The following is a 21,604-nucleotide window of genomic DNA, read 5'->3' on the forward strand; positions in this document are numbered from 1 at the left end:
ATGTAGTTTTATTTTACCATTTTTTTTTAAATAAAACATACATATTGATAGAACGAGCTCAAAGTTATACTTTTATTAACATTATAAAGATGATATGATAGATGAAGATGTATAAAAAGTAAAAAACAATAAAAAAAATTACCGAACTCCTTGGAAAATTCAAAACGGAAAGTCCCTTATAAAATAGCAAAATCAAAAGCTCAAACACACCAAACGAAGGAAAACAACTGTCATATTCCTGACGTGGTACAGGCATTTAATATGAGATATTCAATTACTTGCTCGTACGTGAAATAAAAATTCCTGAAAATCATTAAAGACAACGTGCAATTTTTCGTTTTTAAAATAAGATCGACTGCCAAGGTATTCAGTTATTGAATCAGGGCTGCAATGGTTTAGGAATTCCGTTTCCCAAAGTTTTGTTATGAAACTGGAAGGAAATTAGAGGCAAATCTATGAACATGTTACTCTTACAAGATTGGAACCAATTCTCTAAAGTTTTCTTGATACCATATGTTATTTTTAATTGTATCTCTATATTTAATTCAAAGGTTTTTGCTTTTGCTATTCTAATTGCATTGATCACGAGAAAACCTGCTGATGACGAGATCATCAATCTCGATTTAGACTGCGTTAAGAAGATGGCGAAAAAGCATCAGTTGTGCCACGGTGATGAGTTTACAGGTAAGTATTTAAGTTATCTTTTTTTAGATACATGTAATTATAATTTAATTCGTATGTTACATAATGGTATTTGTCAATGCATAAATTGAATTATAAAGCTCAGCAATTCTTGTGTCGGTTATTATACCTCCGCTTCAAAAAAAGTGGGGGAATACTGTTTCACCTCTGTCTGTCCGTCCGTCCGTCCTTCCGTCCATTCATCCGTCCGTCCGTCCCATGAATATTTATCGTCGGATTTTTCTCAGGAACTACATCACAAGGATTTCTGAAATTTGGTTTCAGGGTTTATATTATTCAGCTATACCATGTGATGCGTTTTCAGATTCATCACTCAACAACTTCCTGTTTACCGAACACTTACATATTTTTACACTATTAAAATTACCCACTTGCGGTGGGGGTATCATCAGTGAGCAATAGCTCGCAGTTTCACTTGTTTTAGACCGACATTATATAATGCATTTGTATTTCCCTTGTTTGTTTAATCGATGGTTTTTGGTTAATGAAAAAAGGAAAATGTCTTCTCTATCGAATATAAAAACAGTAGGGAAACACATGATATACATATGGAGTAGTTGATTCCAACAAGTTCACAATACAAACTCCAATACCAATCTGTTTGTTCGGGGGATACGTTGTCAATGAGACAAATGTCCACCAATGACAAAAAAGACACGGATGTGAACAACTTTAGCTTACTACTATGTTTACTCGTGATACCTATGTTTGAAAAAAAAAGGATTCTATAAATTTGATAAAAGATATCACACCGGATTCTCATACACACAACATGGTAAGTGTGAATCTTTCATGAAATGATTAACTCTCGACACACTTTTTTAATCACAAGTTTGGAAAGTTTTAAGGTTTTAATGGAGTGTATTTAGATAATCGTTTGATGATTTGTTCATTTCTTAACATAGGGTGTAGTTGTTGTAAAGTTAATTGCTTGCTCTTCAGTTGTTTTGTATTGTTCTAGAATTGAAAGTCGCGGTCATGGCAAAAGATGGACCACCAACTGAACGTGTGATGAAAAAACAAAGAAAACTACTGTTGAAAGAGAAAATGGCGAAACGTGCGTTTGTGAACTTGATACTTCATATGGGTTTTGCAACTGTTTTGTTTTGTATTAGTTATTTAAACAAAGACCAAAGAGGATACTTATATAAAGCACATATTGAAAGCCAGTTGTATAAATCCAGCAAATATCAGTACGGGTTCTCGATGGTAAATATTTCTTTTAATACATTTCTTTTGTTTTTGTACGATGTGCCGTGTGTAATAACTTGTAATAATATGTAATGATATAAATTACCACTCCAAATATATTATTTACAGAAACTGCTGAAAGCCATGTATTACAACTTGATAGACAAAAAGTATCAATATGTGATATATCTCATTTTGAAGTCAAATAGTTATAAAAAGAAAAAGTAAAATATCAACCAATCAACAGAAATCAGTATGAACGAACATTTCAAGATTTAATATGAATAAATTTCACAATTTACACAAAGAGCAAAATCAAATAAATTACTTGTTTAAAGGCTACTTATGCGATTATTAACATAGTTGGACCAAGGTATGTAAAACACACTCATTTATTCCATTACAAACATATGTAAGTATTTGGTTTAATCTACAATGGAAATAGGAAATACCGGAGTCCAGTTAAATAATGCTTTCTGGCGACTACTTAGAATTGTTAACAGTATTAAAAGAAAACACGTTCCTTTGAATTAGATCTTTTTAACCACACTAAAGCAAATTTGATTTTTTGAATTGATAATCAAATACAAATTTATCAGGAACCATTCTTCAATATAGGTCACGTCACCTGAAGCATTCTTGGAATGGACTAGAAAGACGTTAATACCTTTGTACTTTCCTACAGCATCATACAACGGGGGAGGCATTAGTAGTGTCGACAAGTTCTTTGTAGGTGATATGGCTAACCTTCGACTAGGTCTAGTTCGGCTACGACAGGTCAAAGTGAAAAAAGGTAAGACAATCGCTCTTTTTAGAGCCTAAAGATTGATTAGATACATAGAGTAAGAACATATAGTAAATTATAGGCCTGTTCACATCTTGTCGAAAGCAGAATCAGCATAATACAAGACAACAGCTAGATATTTTGTCAACGATGAAAAAATAAACGCGAACAGTTATATCTTCATGAAAGGCAAGCATCACAATCATTGTCTATGAAACAGGCCAGCAGCAAGGGTTAAGCGACTTCCTGTATTACTATGATTCTATTGTTAAATAGTTTAAACAGTGCCAATTGTGCTGCAATAAACAATAGGACAGTACCGTTTTCTAAAACTATAACAGTATACATACATTGTTAAGGGGCCAGCTGAAGCCCGCCTCCGGTTGCGAGATTTTTTCAATGTGTTGAAGACCCACTAGTGACCTTGGGCTTATTTCTGCTCTTTGTCTCTTTGACACATTCCTCTTTTCCATTCTCAATTTTATTGCGATTTTTATCTGTTGTACTGTCCCTCCATTGCCATGCACTTTATCTAAAGATAAGGTCCACGTCCAATTCCTTTATTATCTAAGCTGTCATAGACATTCAGGCAAATTAACAAATATAATAGTTTCATGGGATTTAAAAATCATTTTGTTTAATAGTTTCGGGAGGCGGAAGAATTCATATTTGTTTTGAAAGTTAAAAGGTTAAACGCAAACAAATTATTATCCCATTTTATGTATAAAATATTCTCAAATGCTGTCTACAAAATCAAATCAAATTTAATTTTGTGTTGGTAATATCATTAAACATTACTAAGTATTGTAATGAATCACTATTGATTGAAATAAGAAAAGTACATAACATTATAAGTATTGCAAGCAAAGAATAAAGTGCCGTAAATAATATGCTGCAAACTAACGAGTCATGATCTTGTTCCCATTGTTTTAAAACAAAATATTATATCTTTTTCAGCACAGTGTTACGCATCAAAGTTTGTCCCTGGTCATTTTTGTGCTAAGAAATATGACCACGAATCAGAGGAAACTAGTGATTTATGTAAGGAATGTTCGACTCCATGGACAACAGATGCGTGGAAATATACAAATGCTAAAGAAGTTTGGGGCATTCCTATTGTAGGCATTTATAATACATATAGTGGTGGCGGATACATCCATAGCCTCAGCAATAACAAGAAAAACACGGAAAACATGATCGAAGAACTATTTAAACTTCGATGGATTGATCGATATACAAGAGCAGTATTTGTGGAGTTTGCTCTTTATAACGCAAACATCAACATTATCTGTTACTCGACATTTTTGGCTGAATTTCCTGAGATAGGAGGGGCATTTAATTGGGCTGACTCACAATGTTTCAGACCAACATTAATAACAAGTGCGACTGGGTTTGTGAATCTATTTCTCAGTGTCATCTTTCTCGTTATGGTGATAGGAAAAATTATCTTTTTGATTAAAGGAATAAAAAAGGAAAAATTAAGATTTTGTGTGAATTTTTGGAACATTTTGGATATTCTTATAGCGCTATTAAGTTTGATAGAGTTAGGAATTTGGATAGCAAAATTCATTTTTACTAAGAAAGCACTTGCTTTATATGCAGATAACAAAAAAGTGTTCATAAATTTCCAACACATAGTAGTCTGGGAATACATATTTAATGCAGTTCTTGGATTGTTGGTCTTTATTTCTACTTTAAGAATTTCAAGTGCATTATCATACAATAGAAAGATCATGGAAATCGCTTACGTTTTAAAATACGGTTTGACTGATGTATTAAGTTTTAGTTTTCCATTCATGACAGTATTTTCTGCCTTTGTCATATTTGGTTATCTGCTCTTTGGAGTTTCTGTATATGAGTATCGAAATTTGTTTGTGAGCTTTGGAAGTCTTACCAATACATTAATTGGAAAGAATGCATTCAACGAAATTAAACAAACAGTTCCTGTTCTTGGAGAGCTGTTTTTCTTTGTTTATGTTTTCTTTGTACTTTTTACTTTGTTGACAATTTTTGCTGCTATTTTGAACAACACCATAACAGCTGTCAAAAACTCAAACAGCATAATTTCAGAACAAATTGGAATCGTGCACATAATTAAAAGTACTGGAAAGGATCTACTTGGATTAGTTGGAATTCATTTGAAAAGGACGGAAAAGGAGATGAAAAAAGGTATGCATTTTATTTTGGAGTTGTTGTTGCATGATGAACTTTTAATATCTGCATCTAGAAGATATATATAAATATTTATATTATTTTAACCTGTTTATCATAAATTGAAGCGTATAGAGTGACCTCTGAGATTTTAGAAGTATTACAATTAACAATTTGAATATAATCTGTCGTACAGAAGTGTTAAATATATTAAGCTATTTATTTCAAATTTATTGTTTTAATCAAGTTCCAAGTCATTTACCTACTCAATAAAAAGTGCAAACACGCATATATGCTCATTGTACGTAATTGTGGATTTTTTTTGTTAATAGGATGTGTGAAACAATGTAGTTTCATGTACATTTAAGAAAAACTTAAGGCGTATAGGGTTCTCCTTCTGTCCTTTTTTTCTTTTGATCATGATTTTGTTTGTTTCTCCTTTTAATTGCATAGTTGAGGTCCGCTTGAGTTCATGAACTTGTCACAATAAGACAAAGTTGTATGAAGGACAGTTAACATGAAGGAAATCTAACAATTCCAGTCAATTAAGATTAAAGTCGAGCGCACCTGACACATGCGGGATTCGACCTCACAACCTCAGTGTTGATAGGCTAGTGATACCGTAGTTTGACTACTTAGTTCACTCAGCCACTGAGGCCCCGTACTTCTAATTTGAGTTACCATCCCTAAATGACTAGGGTTTTTTTACTTACTTTAGAGTTTTGAAAATTATCTAGAAAACTTAAGCAATAGAGAGAAATTTTTAGCAGCAAAGTTGATCAGCAAGACATCATCTACAAGAAATTAATGTCGTGGTTATCGTTGTCCTTAAATGACCTTACCAAAAACTTTCCCATAGTATGTAGATCAAACATGGATACAATCTTACTAAGTGTTCGAAAAATGACCTCCACTGTTGTTGCTTATAATTTGAATATTTTCTATTTTTTCAGGTGAGGGATGAGTGCTTATTACATCATCTTGTATGATACTCTTGTATGATGGTAGGCATGCTAGTCATGCTAGTGTCGTGTAGGAAGGTGGGACAGTGAACATCTTTATTGGTGTGCTACTTGTTCCGTAATGTCATTAAACTGATATTTTGTATACTATATACTTTCAATATTTCGATGCTTTATTTTTTTATTCATTCGGTTTCAGATGTTGGGAATTCAGTAAAGAAAAGCTGTGGTCCAGTAAGCTCTGCAAAAGTTATAAATCTAATCCGAGGAACACTTGTTGAAGGTTGTGGACAAAGTAATTTCGGTATGTTAAATATGTGATACTGTAAACCAACTAGTTTTCGCCAGCGATTTATTTTCGCGACATTCGCGAGTAGAAAAATAACGCGAATATAAATCGTCGCGAATATGTAAAACTTGGATCTTTCCTTATTTAACTACATCAAGGAAAATTGAAATCGCGAAATTAAATCGCCGCGAAGTTGACTAGAAAGGGATAAACGTGAAATAAAGTATCCGCGAAAATAAGTTGGTTTACAGTATGTGATAGATATAAAAAAAAAAAGACATGAAATATGTATATTAGGAAGGATGAGTGATTGGTGGTTGCTTAACATAAAGAACAAAAAACTGGATCAATATTTAGTAAGGACAATCACGAAAATGATTCAACATGAAACTGAAAATGTATAGGCCAATTTACGTTATATGTTTTTTTGAGTTCTTTAAGTACTGAACTATTTAAATTGATAGGATAATGGTTGGTAAAATATTCTAGATTATCGAAAAGACGTTTTAAAATGATAGTCTAATAATCATAACCATAGATGCAACTTTTGCTATAAAATCAATTTCCTTCACACATTTAGAATTATTTAAATTGATTATGTTCTTAAAAAGACTGTTATTCCTGATATATAATGTCAACGTATACATCATGGTATCAATTGAAAGCAAAGCTGTTTAATGCAACAAGAACAACTCCTGTACCTTTCCCTATTTCATCAATATAATTTGCCATAAAATTACATTTCTACAGGCAAATTTTCACGAATCTTATATTCTAATTAAACTAAATAAATGTCAATCTAAAATAACACTGTTAAAATCAAATATGACTTCTAAGTTAGGGAAAGAATGTTGGTACAATGAATTCGAAAATTTAGCATTCGTACTTTTTATAGTTTGTCGTTTATCACAAACATTAGTCAGCAAAATACTGTTGAGAAACTAAAATTCTTTATTTTTCTCTGTAGTATTTGGTGAATTGTTTCAGATGTATGTGAATGTAACGACCCTGAACAAAACACGGTGTAAACTCATGCTCTCTGAAAGATCAGCAGTTCCTGTTGTTGGTCATGTTAATGCATTAAGCAGTAGGGACTAGTGAATATCTCTTTTCTAAACCCAAAATATTACAAAAGACGTAGGAATATTCTCCCTGAATTTATTTTACACTCGTGTCTTGTATAAAAAGTCCTTTCACTTTTCATAGATTTGCAGTATCGCACTCCATGTGCACTTTGAGGCTATGATTATGTAATCAAATCATAATATACTTAAGGATGACTGAGAACTACTTGTTTGAAAAACTTTGGCAAATTTTGGGTTTCTTTTCAAAAAATGAATAAGGTTATTTTAAAAAAAAAAAGAAGCCACAATTCTAACTTTTATCAAGCTATGAATTGTCTTTCAGTCAAATTAGTTCATTTGGTCATTGATGTCATTCCAATACAAAAAGCAAATTTACAATATTGTTCCAAGAAAAGTGTATTCAATAAAATGTAGTTTGCTGAGTAAAATATTAGTTTTACGGATATTTACTAATTGTTAAAACTGTTGTTTTTAAGTATAACATTTACATTTCTAACTTTCCAATTAAAAAGGTACGATTTGGAGCAAAATTGGCCCTTAAATCAAATATTTCAAACTGTTGCTGATTTTCAGATTTAAATGTTGAATCGAATTTCTTGAATGCAACATTGCAGTTTTGGTTTAAAAATACTCTTTCTTGTTGATCATACATTCATAACATGAAAGTAAATTCAGTAAAATGAACAAAATAGATTGCAAAATATGAAATGTTTGACACGCATGTTTGTAGAATAAACATAGACCAACCAGATATTCACACAGAAAGTTTATTTAATATTCATTTATTCACATTATTGCTTACATATACTAGTCAACAAAAGAAACGATACAAGGCAATGTATTTTCCATAGTTAATGAAATTGGATACACTGTACCAAGGTTAATAATTGCCCAATTGGTCTAATATTTACAGAGTGTTATTTTCTTATCAAAACCATTGATTTAAGGCAAATATGCGAATTTCCTTTTTGCAATTTTTGTTATTTCAAAAATCGTATTTTCATCCAAACATTCAAAATTCGATATTAGAATTTAAAACTTTAAACTTAACATGGTCTGCTTAGAATTTTTAATGCCTTTGCAGATATTTGAATGCTTAATTCTCATCTTTGAAATTAAGTGCCGACTTTTGTCATCATTTTCCGCAAAATGAATTTGACCCCTGTGTTCAATAACACGGTATTTACTCACTTTCGAATTTGATCAGATTATTTTAATTATTACATTGGTAGCAATGAATTACATTGATTTCCCAGTTAAATAAAAACCGATAATTTCACATGTGAAATAAACGTGGTTATTTCACTCTCTGACGTCATACAACAATAGGCGTTGTAAAGAGTCGATAACGTCGGATCAAAACAAATTGTGAGTGCGTAGAAAAAAGATATAGTTCCTTACATTTTCTACATTAATATCATTAAAAAAGCCATTTGCCAATGTAATAAAAAGAATAACTAATCAAAGAATTCAAATATCGAAAAATATTCAACTCGTGACCGAACAACACTGATAATTAACTCATGCGCTACGCGCATTCGTGAATTAATGTGTTGTTCGGTCACTCGTTGAATATTTTTCTCTATTTGAATTCTTCGATTAGTTATTCTATAATTATTTGCATTAGCTTTGAAAATGAATGTTTTCCATTTGATAGTTTAACAGTTTTTCCTATTTATTTAAGGAATGACTGTAATATTTTTTCTGTCTGTGAAGGAATAACATCAAAAATGTGGTGCACACTGAATAACCCGCGTAGCGGATTATTTTAAAGTGTGCACCACATTTTTTATGTTATTTCGAATAGACAGACAAAATATTACAGTCATTTCTGATAATTTAATTCTAAATTCCATTTTAAACCTGAGTAAACCATGAAAAAACGTTGATGACGTCACGATCACATGACAAAATTATGTCTATGAGCTGATAAACAAAACAACGTCAGCCAATCAGAAGACGCGTTACATCCAAAATTAAATTATTATATTTTATGATAAATTGGAGTTTAAGAATGTGTATCGATTCTTTTGTTGACTAGTATATATCTTATTGGCAATCACAACACATCTCCTTTTTTTATAAGGTAAATTTAATTCCCGTAAAATGTACAACCTTTGATTCAGTTTAACAAAATCAAAATGTATCAATTTAATTCATGATTGTTAAAAGAAAAATGCATGTTTTAACCGCTACATGCTCAGATAAAGTTAAGGTTTCATATAAGAAAACTTGTTTCATATTTCAAGTAATGAATCTTTGTTCCCAATTTTAGCAAACGTAATGATCCTAACAACAAACCCATTTCATGCCATTCTAAATTATATAAAACATGTATTCAAATTTTCAGGCAAATGTCGAGAAACCAAAAGTAGCAGTTGTATGTCAGATGAAAATTTAATCATTAAAAGATTTGATTCAAGGAGTTATGATAGATGTTGGGATACATGTACTCCAAAACAAATACGAGTGCGTTTTCAAGAGGAAATGAAAGAATTAGAAAAAGGGAAAGAGTCGCTATTTTTAAATTACTTATAAAGAGAAACTGTTTGCACACATATACTTCCATATTAATTGTTAATTTTTATTTACTTTAAAAAGAAATTTATATATGTGTCTTAACGAAAAAGTGCAAAACATTCTTCATTTCATATAATGTTGTATTTTGTTACCTTGTTGAACAAACCCTGGGGGTTGCTTCTATGGCTTTTTGAAATAGCTGTACCCGATATACTACCAAAACAAAACCTGATGATTGCGCTGTATTTTAATATCCTAATGATGACAAAGTAGAGTGAATTGATTTTTAGATCCAATTGTATACCAGTTTTAGATTTCTAGAAACATTAATAGAAGTATCATGTGCTTTGCAGTGCTTAAGACGTTTTTTTTTTAATCATGTCCATTTCGAAATGTTAACAAGTTAAAAGCATTGGTTTGCTGTGCAGTGTTTTGTTGTTTGTTTTTAGTGTTTTTGTCGTTGTTCGTTTTAGCTATGGTGTTTGATTTCCCCTTGTCATTTTGTCTTTTTTATCTAGATTTATTATTCTACCCATATTAGAGAAAGAACATATTTGCGAAATTACAATATACATTATACATTAAAATTGATATAGGAGTATGCAACATACACATGTACATAAGTGGTGACGTAAGGATTATGATTATACATTGCACATATGACAAATCTCAGTTTTCTTTCTTTAACTGCGAAATCAGGTAATAATGTTTGAAAAATTAATATTGGTTGAACGGGGGTTTTACATCCCGGATATTATATTTCATGAATTCTCTAATAATTTTAATGAGATATTTAGATTAATATGATTTAATAATAATTTATAGTTTCAGTGTTTTCAGAATACTTGAATTGATTAAAATTGTCATAATTCCTTCAGTTTGATAAAGGTACAAGTACTTGTGTTTTTGTGTTCTGTATTGCCAATAAAGTTAATTAAAATGCTGTTTTTCTGGATTGATGAATATATTGTGCGGGTGTACAAATATTAGTTGTTTTCACTGATTAATATAAGCTGATGGGCGTATGACATTTGCGCCAATTTTGAAAATATTTTTTTTTTCATTTGCGCCAAAACAAAGTTTTCATTTGCGCCAATAATTAATTTTTCATTTGCGCCAATTTAATTTGAACAGTTAAGATCTGATACATTTTAGACTATAAAAGAACAAACAACGGCCCTGAATCGTTTCACTCGCACTACCATGAACAGTTTTACTCACACCACCCGAATATTTAGATTTTTATGAATGTCATAAAGGAAATCCAGGCAACAGCTTATGTAAAATTCAGATCTCTCGCCATGTCAGCAGCCGTAAGAAAACATAAAAAGGAAAAAGAGAACTTTGTAGTGAAAAGTATCGGATGTATTGTAGAAAAGATATCACAAGGTCGCAGTTCATCAGAGATGTTGCATACAAATACTCAGACTTGTTAATATGCAAATGTGCTTTTGACGTCAAACTGTTACTATTTTATTTGGAAAAAGTGCTATTTCACGTGTAATATAGTTTGAGAAACTTTTACAATAAACTTATTCTGCCAGAAATCCCACTTCCACTTCCGTGGTGAGCAGTGGACAGACCGAAGGGGTACTGATTTTTGTAATTACATAAAATCTGGAAAACTTATATGTCTCATGACTTGTGTTTACCTGGAAATTGGCGCAAATGGAAAAATTAATTGGCGCAAATGAAGTGCAGATTGGCGCAAATGCAAAACGCCGAAGCTGATATAAGAACGTTGGATCCTATCAACCTTTCAGTTATTCCATGAGTGATTTTAGTAATTCTCTTTCTTAGTGATTTTTTTAAAATTCAGAACTTGATGTTTATGCAAACATTTCCGTCAATTCTTTTTAAATTTAAAAAAAAAATTTGGAACAGACTAGTTTTATAATGACTTTAATCATGTTGTATAGTTGTATAGTTCATATATGTCTTTGCTAGATTTTTTGTTGTCAAGATACATGATATATATATGTTGTGTACAAGTTATCATTTTGAACAAATTATAATTTGTACAAAATTTGACTAAAATTCACTTATAACTTGTACAATAATTTATGGTATGGATTTTTTTTTATAAAAATAGCATTGATACACATTATTGAATTTTTATTCAATGACCACACAATAAACCTTATTTACAAAATACGAAATACCAAGATGGAGACAGGAAATGTAATTGATACATGCATGTCAGTTAATTCTGATAGTACAATAGAAATTGGCCCCAGTGACAATTCTAATAGAATTATAAAAATTGGCCCCAGTGACAATTCTGATAGTATAATAAAAATCGGCCCCAGTGACAATTTTGATAGTATAATAGATATTGGCCCCAGTGACAATTCTGATAAAATAATAAAAAATGGCCCTGGTGACAATTATGATAGTATAATAGAAATTGGCCCCAGTGACAATTCTGATAGTATAATAGAAGTTGGCCCCAGTGACAATTCTGATAGTATAATAGAAATTGGTCCCAGTGACAATTCTGATAGTATAATAGAAATTGGCCCCAGTGACAATTCTGATAGAATAATAAAAATTGGCCCCATTGACAATTCTGATAGTATAATAGAAATTGGCCTCAGTGACAACCAGGGTGACACTGACGTTGAAACACCAATCATACGTGCCAGGAAGAGTACGCACGATGTCTGACCAACAGAATCATATCGAATATCTAACCAAGAAAACAAAACGGAAATTATTAGAACTTGCTGTTGGAATAATGTCATTATACCAATTCCTCAGTATGATCTTCCCCCAACTGATCCTCAAAATATCTTAGGTGTAAATTTTGAATCTGGGGAATTTGGGTATCGCATTGGAACAGCTATAGGAATTTTAACAGGATATTTGATGAGAAATCAAATTGAAGCTATTAAAGACGTAAACTTTCAATAACTGGTGGTCAGGTTCCGTCAGTGGTTTCTTTCATGTAAATGCAAAGAGGGGTGCAACACTTCTAAATGTAAATGTAAAAATCAAAAGATGTTGTGCAATTCCCAATGCCATAATTCACTCACATGCTCAAACAAATGACACAGAACTATTTTTGAATTTTGTAAATAAGGTTTCAAAAACTGGTGGTTAGGGTCCGTCAGAGGGGTTTCTTTCATGTAAATGCAAAGGTTAGTGCAGCACTTCTAAATGTAAATGTAAAAAGCAAAAGATACTGTGCAATTCCCGATGCCATAATTCACTCACATGCTCAAACAAATGGTACAGAACTTTTTTTGTATTTTGTAATTAAGGTTAATTGTGTGGTCATTGAATAAAAATTCTATAGTGTGTATCAATACTTTTTTTATAACAAAATCCATACTAAATTATTGTACAAGTCATAAGTGAATTTTAGTCAAAATGTGTACAAAGTGAAAATACAAATTATAATTTGTACAATTTTTTGAACAAATTATAATTTGTACAATTTTTTTTTAACAAATTATAATTTGTACAAAATGATAACTTGTACACAACATATATTTAATTTTTAACAGTGCATGATGACAAAGGAGAATGTATGATAAGGCAACTTCTGGTCCACTAAATTTGAAAATGAAAATGTATTATAAAACTGTCAAGAATAGCCTTTACATGTTTATCAGACATTTGTCTATCAGATATCAGTACTAATTTTTTTTTTAATTTGGCTTAAATATTTTTTTTTAGGGCTACATACAATTTGCATTTGCAAAACTGTCAAAAAAATTTAACATTAATTTTACTGACTTGATTTTTGAATACTATTTTTACAGCTTCGAAGACCAGATAATTTATCATACCTCCTGCTTTAATAAATCTGATGTTTTTTCGAATTTGAAATCTGCTGTTTTGATAATTAATTTGTGTGTATTTTACGCTTTGAAAATAAAAAGTCTTGTCGAGTGATTTATTTTTATCTATATTTATTGGCAAATGTTGTACTAACATGATCAACACGACGGTGCCACATGTGGAGCAGGATCTGCTTACTCTTCCGGAGCACCGTAGATCACCTCCGGATTTCGGTGGTGTTTGTGTTGCTCTATCTTTAGTTTTCTTTAATGTGATTTGTGTACTCTTGTTTGTCTTTTGGTCGTTTTTCGGTTTTTGCCATGGCATTGTCAGTTTGATTTCGACTTATAAGTTTGAATATCCCTTTGGTATATTTCGCCTCTCTCCATAAAGTATTATTTATTCAGATAAGTTCAGGATAGATTATTTCTTTAAAGATGTTGGTAAACGTCATTTAAACAACACTCACATAATCCGGGGGTAAGAATACGGTCTTAACATTAAAAAAAAGTGTTTATGATAAGCTCTATTTCACTCATTTTTTGAGAAGGTACTAGATATAAAATTGAACATGCACATTCTCGTGTGGTTAAACTAGTTACTTGAGAACATTAAATATATACAAAAGAATTAATAGATCCATTGTAAAGAGTATAAAAGGAATAGTCGAAAAAGTCGAAAACGAACTGACAGGCTCATTGCGAAAAAAGGGAAAACAACCAAAAGAACAAGCAGCAGTCTACATACCATAATCATATGATATATAGGTGCAAAGTCTTTGTTGAGTTATATGCTGATTTCTGGTTACGCTTACACCAGGAACGTCCTGAGTAAAAAGATCGGGAAATCAGAGGTCAACCAGCTATATCGAGTACACCACATCAATGAAGTCATGTGATAAATGAACATAACGATTAATAAGACTGGTAAGCTCAAGTTCATTCAACTTCATTCAATAGTTCAGCGTCAGACACAATTATTTTAGTGTCCTATACTACTTTAAGGATGTTCGCTCCTCTGTTTCAAAATAACAAGCTTTTTAAAAGACTGCAATACAATGACAGTATATACATAAGGGAACTTAAAAAGCAGATAAAAATGAACGGTACGTATCCTCGTTTTTGAGATATAATCAATTGAAATTTTGGCAGGAGCTGATTCACTCTAGATTATTCATACATTTAACATTGGCACCTTGTTTCTTTCAAAAACTATGAAAAAATAACAAGGATTTTATAAGGTTTTGAAAAATGGCTTTTTAAATAATATGTATTAAAATTTTGAAAAATTAAAGTAGGGCTTCGCAGGCAAAATTTTTATTGGCACTATATGGATAAAACTAGAGGATTCAGAATATCTGACAAAAAGTCAAAAACAACAGTAGCGTACACCCTTACCGTCACGCTATCATTTGTGTATTTATAAAACATAAAAAAGAGGAAGAAGATTATAATGGGCTATTAAAACCAAATTCAATCAAAATGGGCAATATCATTACCAACAGGAAAAACGACGAAAAGACAAACAAAACTCCCACAAATAACACGGTAGTACAAATTTGTACAAAACAATCAAGTTTTTAGAGAAGTCATTAGTATAGAGTTGCACAAATGTTTATTTTTTTTATCTACACGCTTCTATATAAATGGTAGAGTGTCATTGATTGAAATAATAAAGTGCAGGTGATGTATTATGATAAAAGCATGGCTTCGTTTACCCCGAAAACAGAATAACATCTAAAGAGCTACAGGAAGGGCTTTAGAGGACATGTACTTACAATTTTGGCATGATCATTGGAGGGTGTAACAATAACAGGAAGGGCTTGGTAGAGACATATACTTACAATTGTTTTCATCATAGGCAGTTACATTTTGCTTTTTACCTTTATATAGGACGACCAAATATAAACATTCGAAAGCCAAGGATATATAAAAACGTACAAATGACAACATATTTTGGCGTCTGAGTTTGAGCCATCTTACTACACATAAAGCATTGTCAACAATCGCACATACTTTACATCTTTTTTTCTATATTATCAACCTTTAGTATGAAAATATTTTTTTGGGGGTTGGTTTAATCGTTAAAAACAAAAACAAGATCTATGTCATATACACAAATTATTTCTTTAGAATACGACACACTAACACTAAGTTTAGGATCGCTTAGCACATAATTTTATGTGTACCTGTACCTCAGGGCATTAGCTCTCGAATTCATGTTACCAATTTGACTCAAACTTTCATATTTGAATAATAACATAATAAAACATATTACAAAAAGTCCAATAGAACATATCTGAAATGTCTGAATTTTTATCAGCATTTCGGGGACATTATCAATCTGATTAACCATCGAGATGATCTCCGAAAAATGCCAATGTCATATGACCCGATATGCACATAAATATAAACATAAATGGACAGACAAGTACGTGCAATCATATAATGGCGATTTCATGTCATAGATTAAACAAATATGTAAATAGCCGTTTTAGCTGTAGAAGAACTTTTTGTGGACCGAATCAGTCCGCGAAATGGTTCTTTCTGGTGGCCACCTTGTTCCAGAGTTAAAGTAAGGACTCACAGACTCGTATTGATAATTTTACTGTATTATTTTCTGCTTTAGTATAGGCACTAGAAACAGTGTGTACATGTTCCTATTCCCCTTAATCATACACAATGTATACTATGTATACATCAGATAAAAGAAATGTACTGCACAGTCCATATATTATCAACAGAACGATCGCTTATCTATATTAATTTTAAAGTACATACACTTTTTATTGGGTTGCACAGACATATAGAATATTGTATTTCAAGTTTCATTACAAAAAAAACGCATGTTTTGAACAAGATTTTTTCGTCCTGTGGCTAAGCCTTTCAAAATGTTTTTAGAACTGCATGTTGTTATTCGATCTTATTATAAAAATGTTAAAGTCAATCTTCTTTGGTTTCATATGTTATCTTGATCTTATGATATTTTTAAAGTGATATATTCTATCATTGTTTACGTCATCCGAAAGAAAAAAATCAAACGTAACATGTTTGAAAAAGTCCTGTAGGCATATGGTTGACAAGACGTAGAAATAGACGTAGTTTTCACAGCCACAGGCAGCTTCGTTCAACTGAGTTTTAGACACTTTCTTTTTTTTTCAAATTGTTCATAGCAGTTTATTGATTTATAGGAATAGCCAGTTACTTTTATTATCTTTTATGCTATCATTATTATCTTCAATTCTTAATACTTTACACATAATTATCATTCTGAATTGATCTGAAATTTACTCGATATTGCTCGACTGTAGTCTAAACCAAACTTACATGTACTAGTCTGAACTTGTACTCTACCTGTACTCGACAAGTTCTTAATCATTTTTGAGAGTCTGAATCATACTCGACCAAGTCTGAACCATACTCGACCAAATCGAAACAATTCTGGACCTATTCTTTATCTCCCTCATTTTTTTCTATTTAGAATCTATTTTTTACAAGATTTGTTTTCCTTGGCTTGAAATTTGACCAAGAGGTACTATATAGATAAGAATAAATACTCAATGTAAAAATAAGTGGTTTATTGTTGAATAGATCATAGATATATATTCAAGATTGATAAAACAGAGCTCCTCGGGTTTATTGGTCGAGTAAGGTTCAGACTTTGGTCGAGCATGGTTTAGGGGTTAGGCGATGGTTGGCGCCTTCGAACATGTTGAACCCCGCCACATTCTTTATGTGCCTGTCCCAAGTCAGTAGCCTGTAGTTGTAGTTCAGTGGTTGTCGTTGGTTCGTGTCTGTCATATTTGTTTTTCGTAAATCGTTTTGTTCTAAATTAGCCCGTTAGTTTTCTCAATCGAATTGTTTCATATTTTTCATGCTGTGGCCTTTTATAGTCGACTATATGGTATGGGTTTTTCTCATTGTTGAAGGCTGTACACGGTTGCTTATAATTGCTTACATCCACTTCATTTGAACTCTGCTGGATAGTTGTCTCATTGACAATCATACCATATCTCCTTATTTTTATATGGTTCAGACTTTGGTTCAATATGGTTCAGACCTTAAAGTCCTTTGATCGAGTATTTTTAAAACAGGTCGATAACTGGTTAAGCAAAGGACAAGTACAGGTTGATAACTGGTTAAGTAAAGGACAAGTACAGGTCGATGACTGGTTAAGTAAGGACAAGTACAGGTCGAGAATGCGTTAAGTAAAAGACAAGTACAGGTCGAGAATGGGTTAAGACTGTTCAGCCTGGTTGAATACGAGTTCAGACTTTTCAGTATGGTCCAGATTAGGGTCCAGTACAAATCAGTACAAACGAGTATGGTTAAGAATGGTGTCGAGTAGTTTCCAGTAAAGTTCAGACTTATTCAGAATGGTCGAGTACAAATCAATACAGTCGAGTACAAGTTCAAAAATACAAATACTGCCTAATTCAGACTTAGTATAAGGACTCACATACTGGTATTTTAATAATTGTTCTGTAATATATTCTGCAAGATACATGCAGTCTGATTTAGAATAGACAAACGAAATCGTGTGTACATGTTCCTATTCTCCTTAAACATACAAAATGTATACTGTTTATACATCAGATAAAAGAAATGTACATATAAAGAAGAAGATGTGGTATGATTGCCAATGAGACAACTCTCCACAAGAGACCAAATGACAGTCCATATGATATCAACAGAACGATCGCTTATCTGAATTGATTTTTTAATTACATACACTTTTTATTTGGTTGCACAGACATATAAAGTATTGTATTCATAAAAAAAACTACCAAAAAAAACAACAACAAAAATACAACCGCATGCTTTCAACAAGATTTTCTTTCCCTGTCAGAATGTTTTAGAACTGCAAGCTGTTATTCGGTCTTTATATAAATAGGTTAAACATCGACCTTCTGTGGTTTCATAGGTTATTTTTGTATAATGACGTTTTCAGAGTAATACATTCTATCATTGTTTACGTCTTTCGAAACAAAGAATAAAACGTAACATGTTTGAAACTTCGATTAAAGTCCCGTAGGCATAATTATGATTGATTACACGTAGAAACAGACATAGTTTTGACCGCTACAGCTTACGGTTCAACTTAGTTTTAGACAGTTTCTTCTTTTTCAAATTATTGATTTAAGAATAGACAGTTACTAGTATTATCTTTTATGCTATTTTTATTATTTTCAATTTGTAATACTTTAAACATAATTATTGTTTTAATTATTATTATAATTATCTATTACATATAAGAGGGTCTGGATGGGGTTTTTAGAATCGAGAATAATGGGCCAATCCTACAAATGGGCGTAAAGAATAAAAAATAGAGAAAAATAGGCAAAAAAAATTAAAAAAAGAGAATAATGGAGTGATAACATATAAAAATGGAGAATAATAGGCAAAATTTATAAAGAAAGGAGAAAAATGGCTTAAAAAAATAAAGAATACAGAAGAGAAGGACCACCATTCAAACCCCTATTTGAGAACAAAATCTAAATATTGTAGCATTTGATCATTTTTCTTTGTGTCTAAATAACAACAACAAGGTATCGATATATATGTTGATTTAACCCGCAAAAATTATTGAAAACACCATCTTATTCAAAACTTGATATGATCATTTCACCTGAAGAGGATGATAGTCTTTGTGAAAAGAACATGAGTGTGAACACGACGTAAACCGGTAATTTCGGCCACCCACTTAATAAAGCACTATCAGTACGAGTCCTGATAACATAATTAAATCTTTTACGTTCGTTATCACTACCAAATATTGACACAATAACGTTGGGTTCGGGCAGATATAGTAGTACATTGACTTTCGTGCATTACTAACCCATTAATTATTGTGTTTTCTCTCTAAGATAAACATCGATATAACGCAAAGAAATTAAAACTGATAAGTTATGTTTTCAATATATGAAAAAGCAAGTCCGTCAAAACATTTTTTTTAAAAGAAAATCAGGTGATTTATTAGTCCAAACAAGACACTTGCACTGTGACCAAGCTCTTAATCTTTGTTAAACACAAAGTCCCTCTTATATTTAGGTCACGAAATGAACACACGGGAGTAGTTTGTACGACAAGATATCCAGGTATGTAGTGTATACGTAGTCTTGGAACTTTTCTTGTACATTCTAATTCATTTACACTGTAAGAGTCAAATCAAATCAATTCAAACTGTTAGACGGATCTTCTCCGTCTACAATTTAAGCGTAACAGGTTGTTTTGTTTGTTATCTCGCCACTCTTTTTCGGTTATCTCTCGCAATCGTTTTTAAACTAAATCGTTTAAGTATCAATGGTAGATTTGAATATTTAAGAATTATGTGGTAATGTCATACTGGTGACTTCATCGATTTCATTTCGCAATCACTTTGATATCATAAAATAGGCCGTAATGTTCCGTCAGGGTAACTGTCATACAACAAAATAAGTTTTCCCATTAAATGCTATGGAATACTATTTCAAGTATAGATAAGTATTGTTTATGTAAGACAGTATAGGTACGAGTAAATCAATTTGATCACAAAAGTCTACTTGTATTGATAACTTGGAAATGTATCTTATTTTTGTATCGTTGTATTTCTTTTTAATATTTTGACAAAGTTCATGGAAATAAACTCATCTTAGACACCAGGATTGAAATTTTGTACGCCAGACGCGCTTTTCGTCTACAAAAGACTCACAAGTCGCACGATTCAAAAAAGTTAAAAGGCCAAACAAAGTGCATGTACGAGGTTGATATAAAGTAACAGCAAGAAGGGAAGATACAATAAACACATATGATTTTTCGGGATATTTGTTTATAAAGAATGATAGCCTTTAATTTGACTTTAGTTTTCGGGGATATTGCAAACAGGTGCGACATGAAAGGCAGGGTCTGCTTGCCCTTCCGGAGCACCCGAGAATACCACAATTTGTGTTCCTCGGTCTTTGGTGTAGTGTTTTATGGACTGTTATTTGTATTTACGTCGTTTATCGTTTTTGTCATGATTTTGTCGATCTTTCCTCTATTTCTGAGTTATGATTCTTCCTTTTGTATCTTTAAAAAAAAGAATAACATTGTTTTATGTTGTTCGCGGACATCGGATGGCCAGAGTTTTTATAATATATATGGCTGTGGAAATGATTTAACTTCTAACTGCTTTAATGGTAATAAAAGCGGCAGTGTGTAAATACTACAAGAGGACATTGTTAACGCCGAAAAAGAAGCGGTTTTAATCTTATCCAAATCAAAGATGGAAAAAAGATTATGCTTTCAGTGCAGATCTCTTGATTTAATTTCACCAGAAACTATCAGTACCAACTCAAATATTATGTAGGGTTGTATATGAAGATCTACACAGAGCGACATAAATTAACATTAAGACGATGAGTTGCAACCTTGTCTTTTTTTTATTTAACAAAATATATCAGGTGATAATTCATGATCCTTTACGTAACAAGTTACGTTCAATATCAAAATATTATCTTTGGATATCTGATTCCTTTGGGAAATATCAACAAACTTTATCTTGGTGTGTCCGACATGCTTTTATATATAACTTCTACAAAGAAGGCCCCATGTCAAAGGCCCAGACAGCTGAACAGGGATAACTAAATTCAAGTACTACAATTGTAATGTAGTCTTTTTTTAACATATTCATGGTTGGATTTTTAAAGGACTAACCGTTTTAAAATTGTCCAGGATAATGGAATACTAGTGAGTTGCTTTGTTACGTTTGCCTAGGACTTAGTTTTGAAAGTAAATATTTATTGCATGTTCATTAAAAAACGCTATGATGTGTTGCTGTTTGAATTTAATGTCAATTGCGATCATTCTGGTATCATTTAGAATTTAGGTATATTTTAGTGCGTTGTTGTTTGGATATATTGTACGTTTTTGGTCATATCTATAATGAAAATAACTTCGTGCTTTAATAGAAAACGAATAATGAACATAAATCCGATTCGTATTAAGGAAAGGTCATTCAGAGTTAAGATTTTCTTTTTCAAACTATTCCCACCAGATAATCCAAAGTGAAACAAAACAATGAAAAGTCAGGATAACAAACAACTATGTGTATGCTAGCCTTTTTTTTTATAAGAACTCAGAGTCACGCTGACAAGTTTATTTTCGGACACACAACA

The 21,604-nt window shown here is 31.7% G+C and overlaps 2 protein-coding genes across 2 annotated transcripts in view; both read left to right on the plus strand.

Annotated features, from left to right (window-relative positions):
- The window catches only part of LOC127719954 (peroxisomal targeting signal 1 receptor-like), a 156,587-nt gene that overhangs the window by 131,750 nt on the left and 3,233 nt on the right, over positions 1–21,604 (plus strand). The gene's annotated exons all lie outside the window — the stretch shown is intronic.
- Positions 554–11,671, plus strand: LOC127719951 (polycystin-2-like). The gene is made up of 6 exons (XM_052226319.1): positions 554–684; positions 1,664–1,911; positions 2,512–2,686; positions 3,635–4,846; positions 5,990–6,094; positions 9,515–11,671. Exons 1-6 carry the CDS (start codon positions 642–644, stop codon positions 9,700–9,702), a joined length of 1,971 nt encoding a protein of 656 aa, XP_052082279.1. The 5' UTR covers positions 554–641; the 3' UTR covers positions 9,703–11,671.

This window comes from Mytilus californianus, unplaced genomic scaffold (genome assembly GCF_021869535.1).
Source record: "Mytilus californianus isolate M0D057914Y unplaced genomic scaffold, xbMytCali1.0.p SCAF_11, whole genome shotgun sequence".
In the NCBI taxonomy this organism is placed as follows: Eukaryota; Metazoa; Mollusca; class Bivalvia; order Mytilida; family Mytilidae; genus Mytilus; species Mytilus californianus.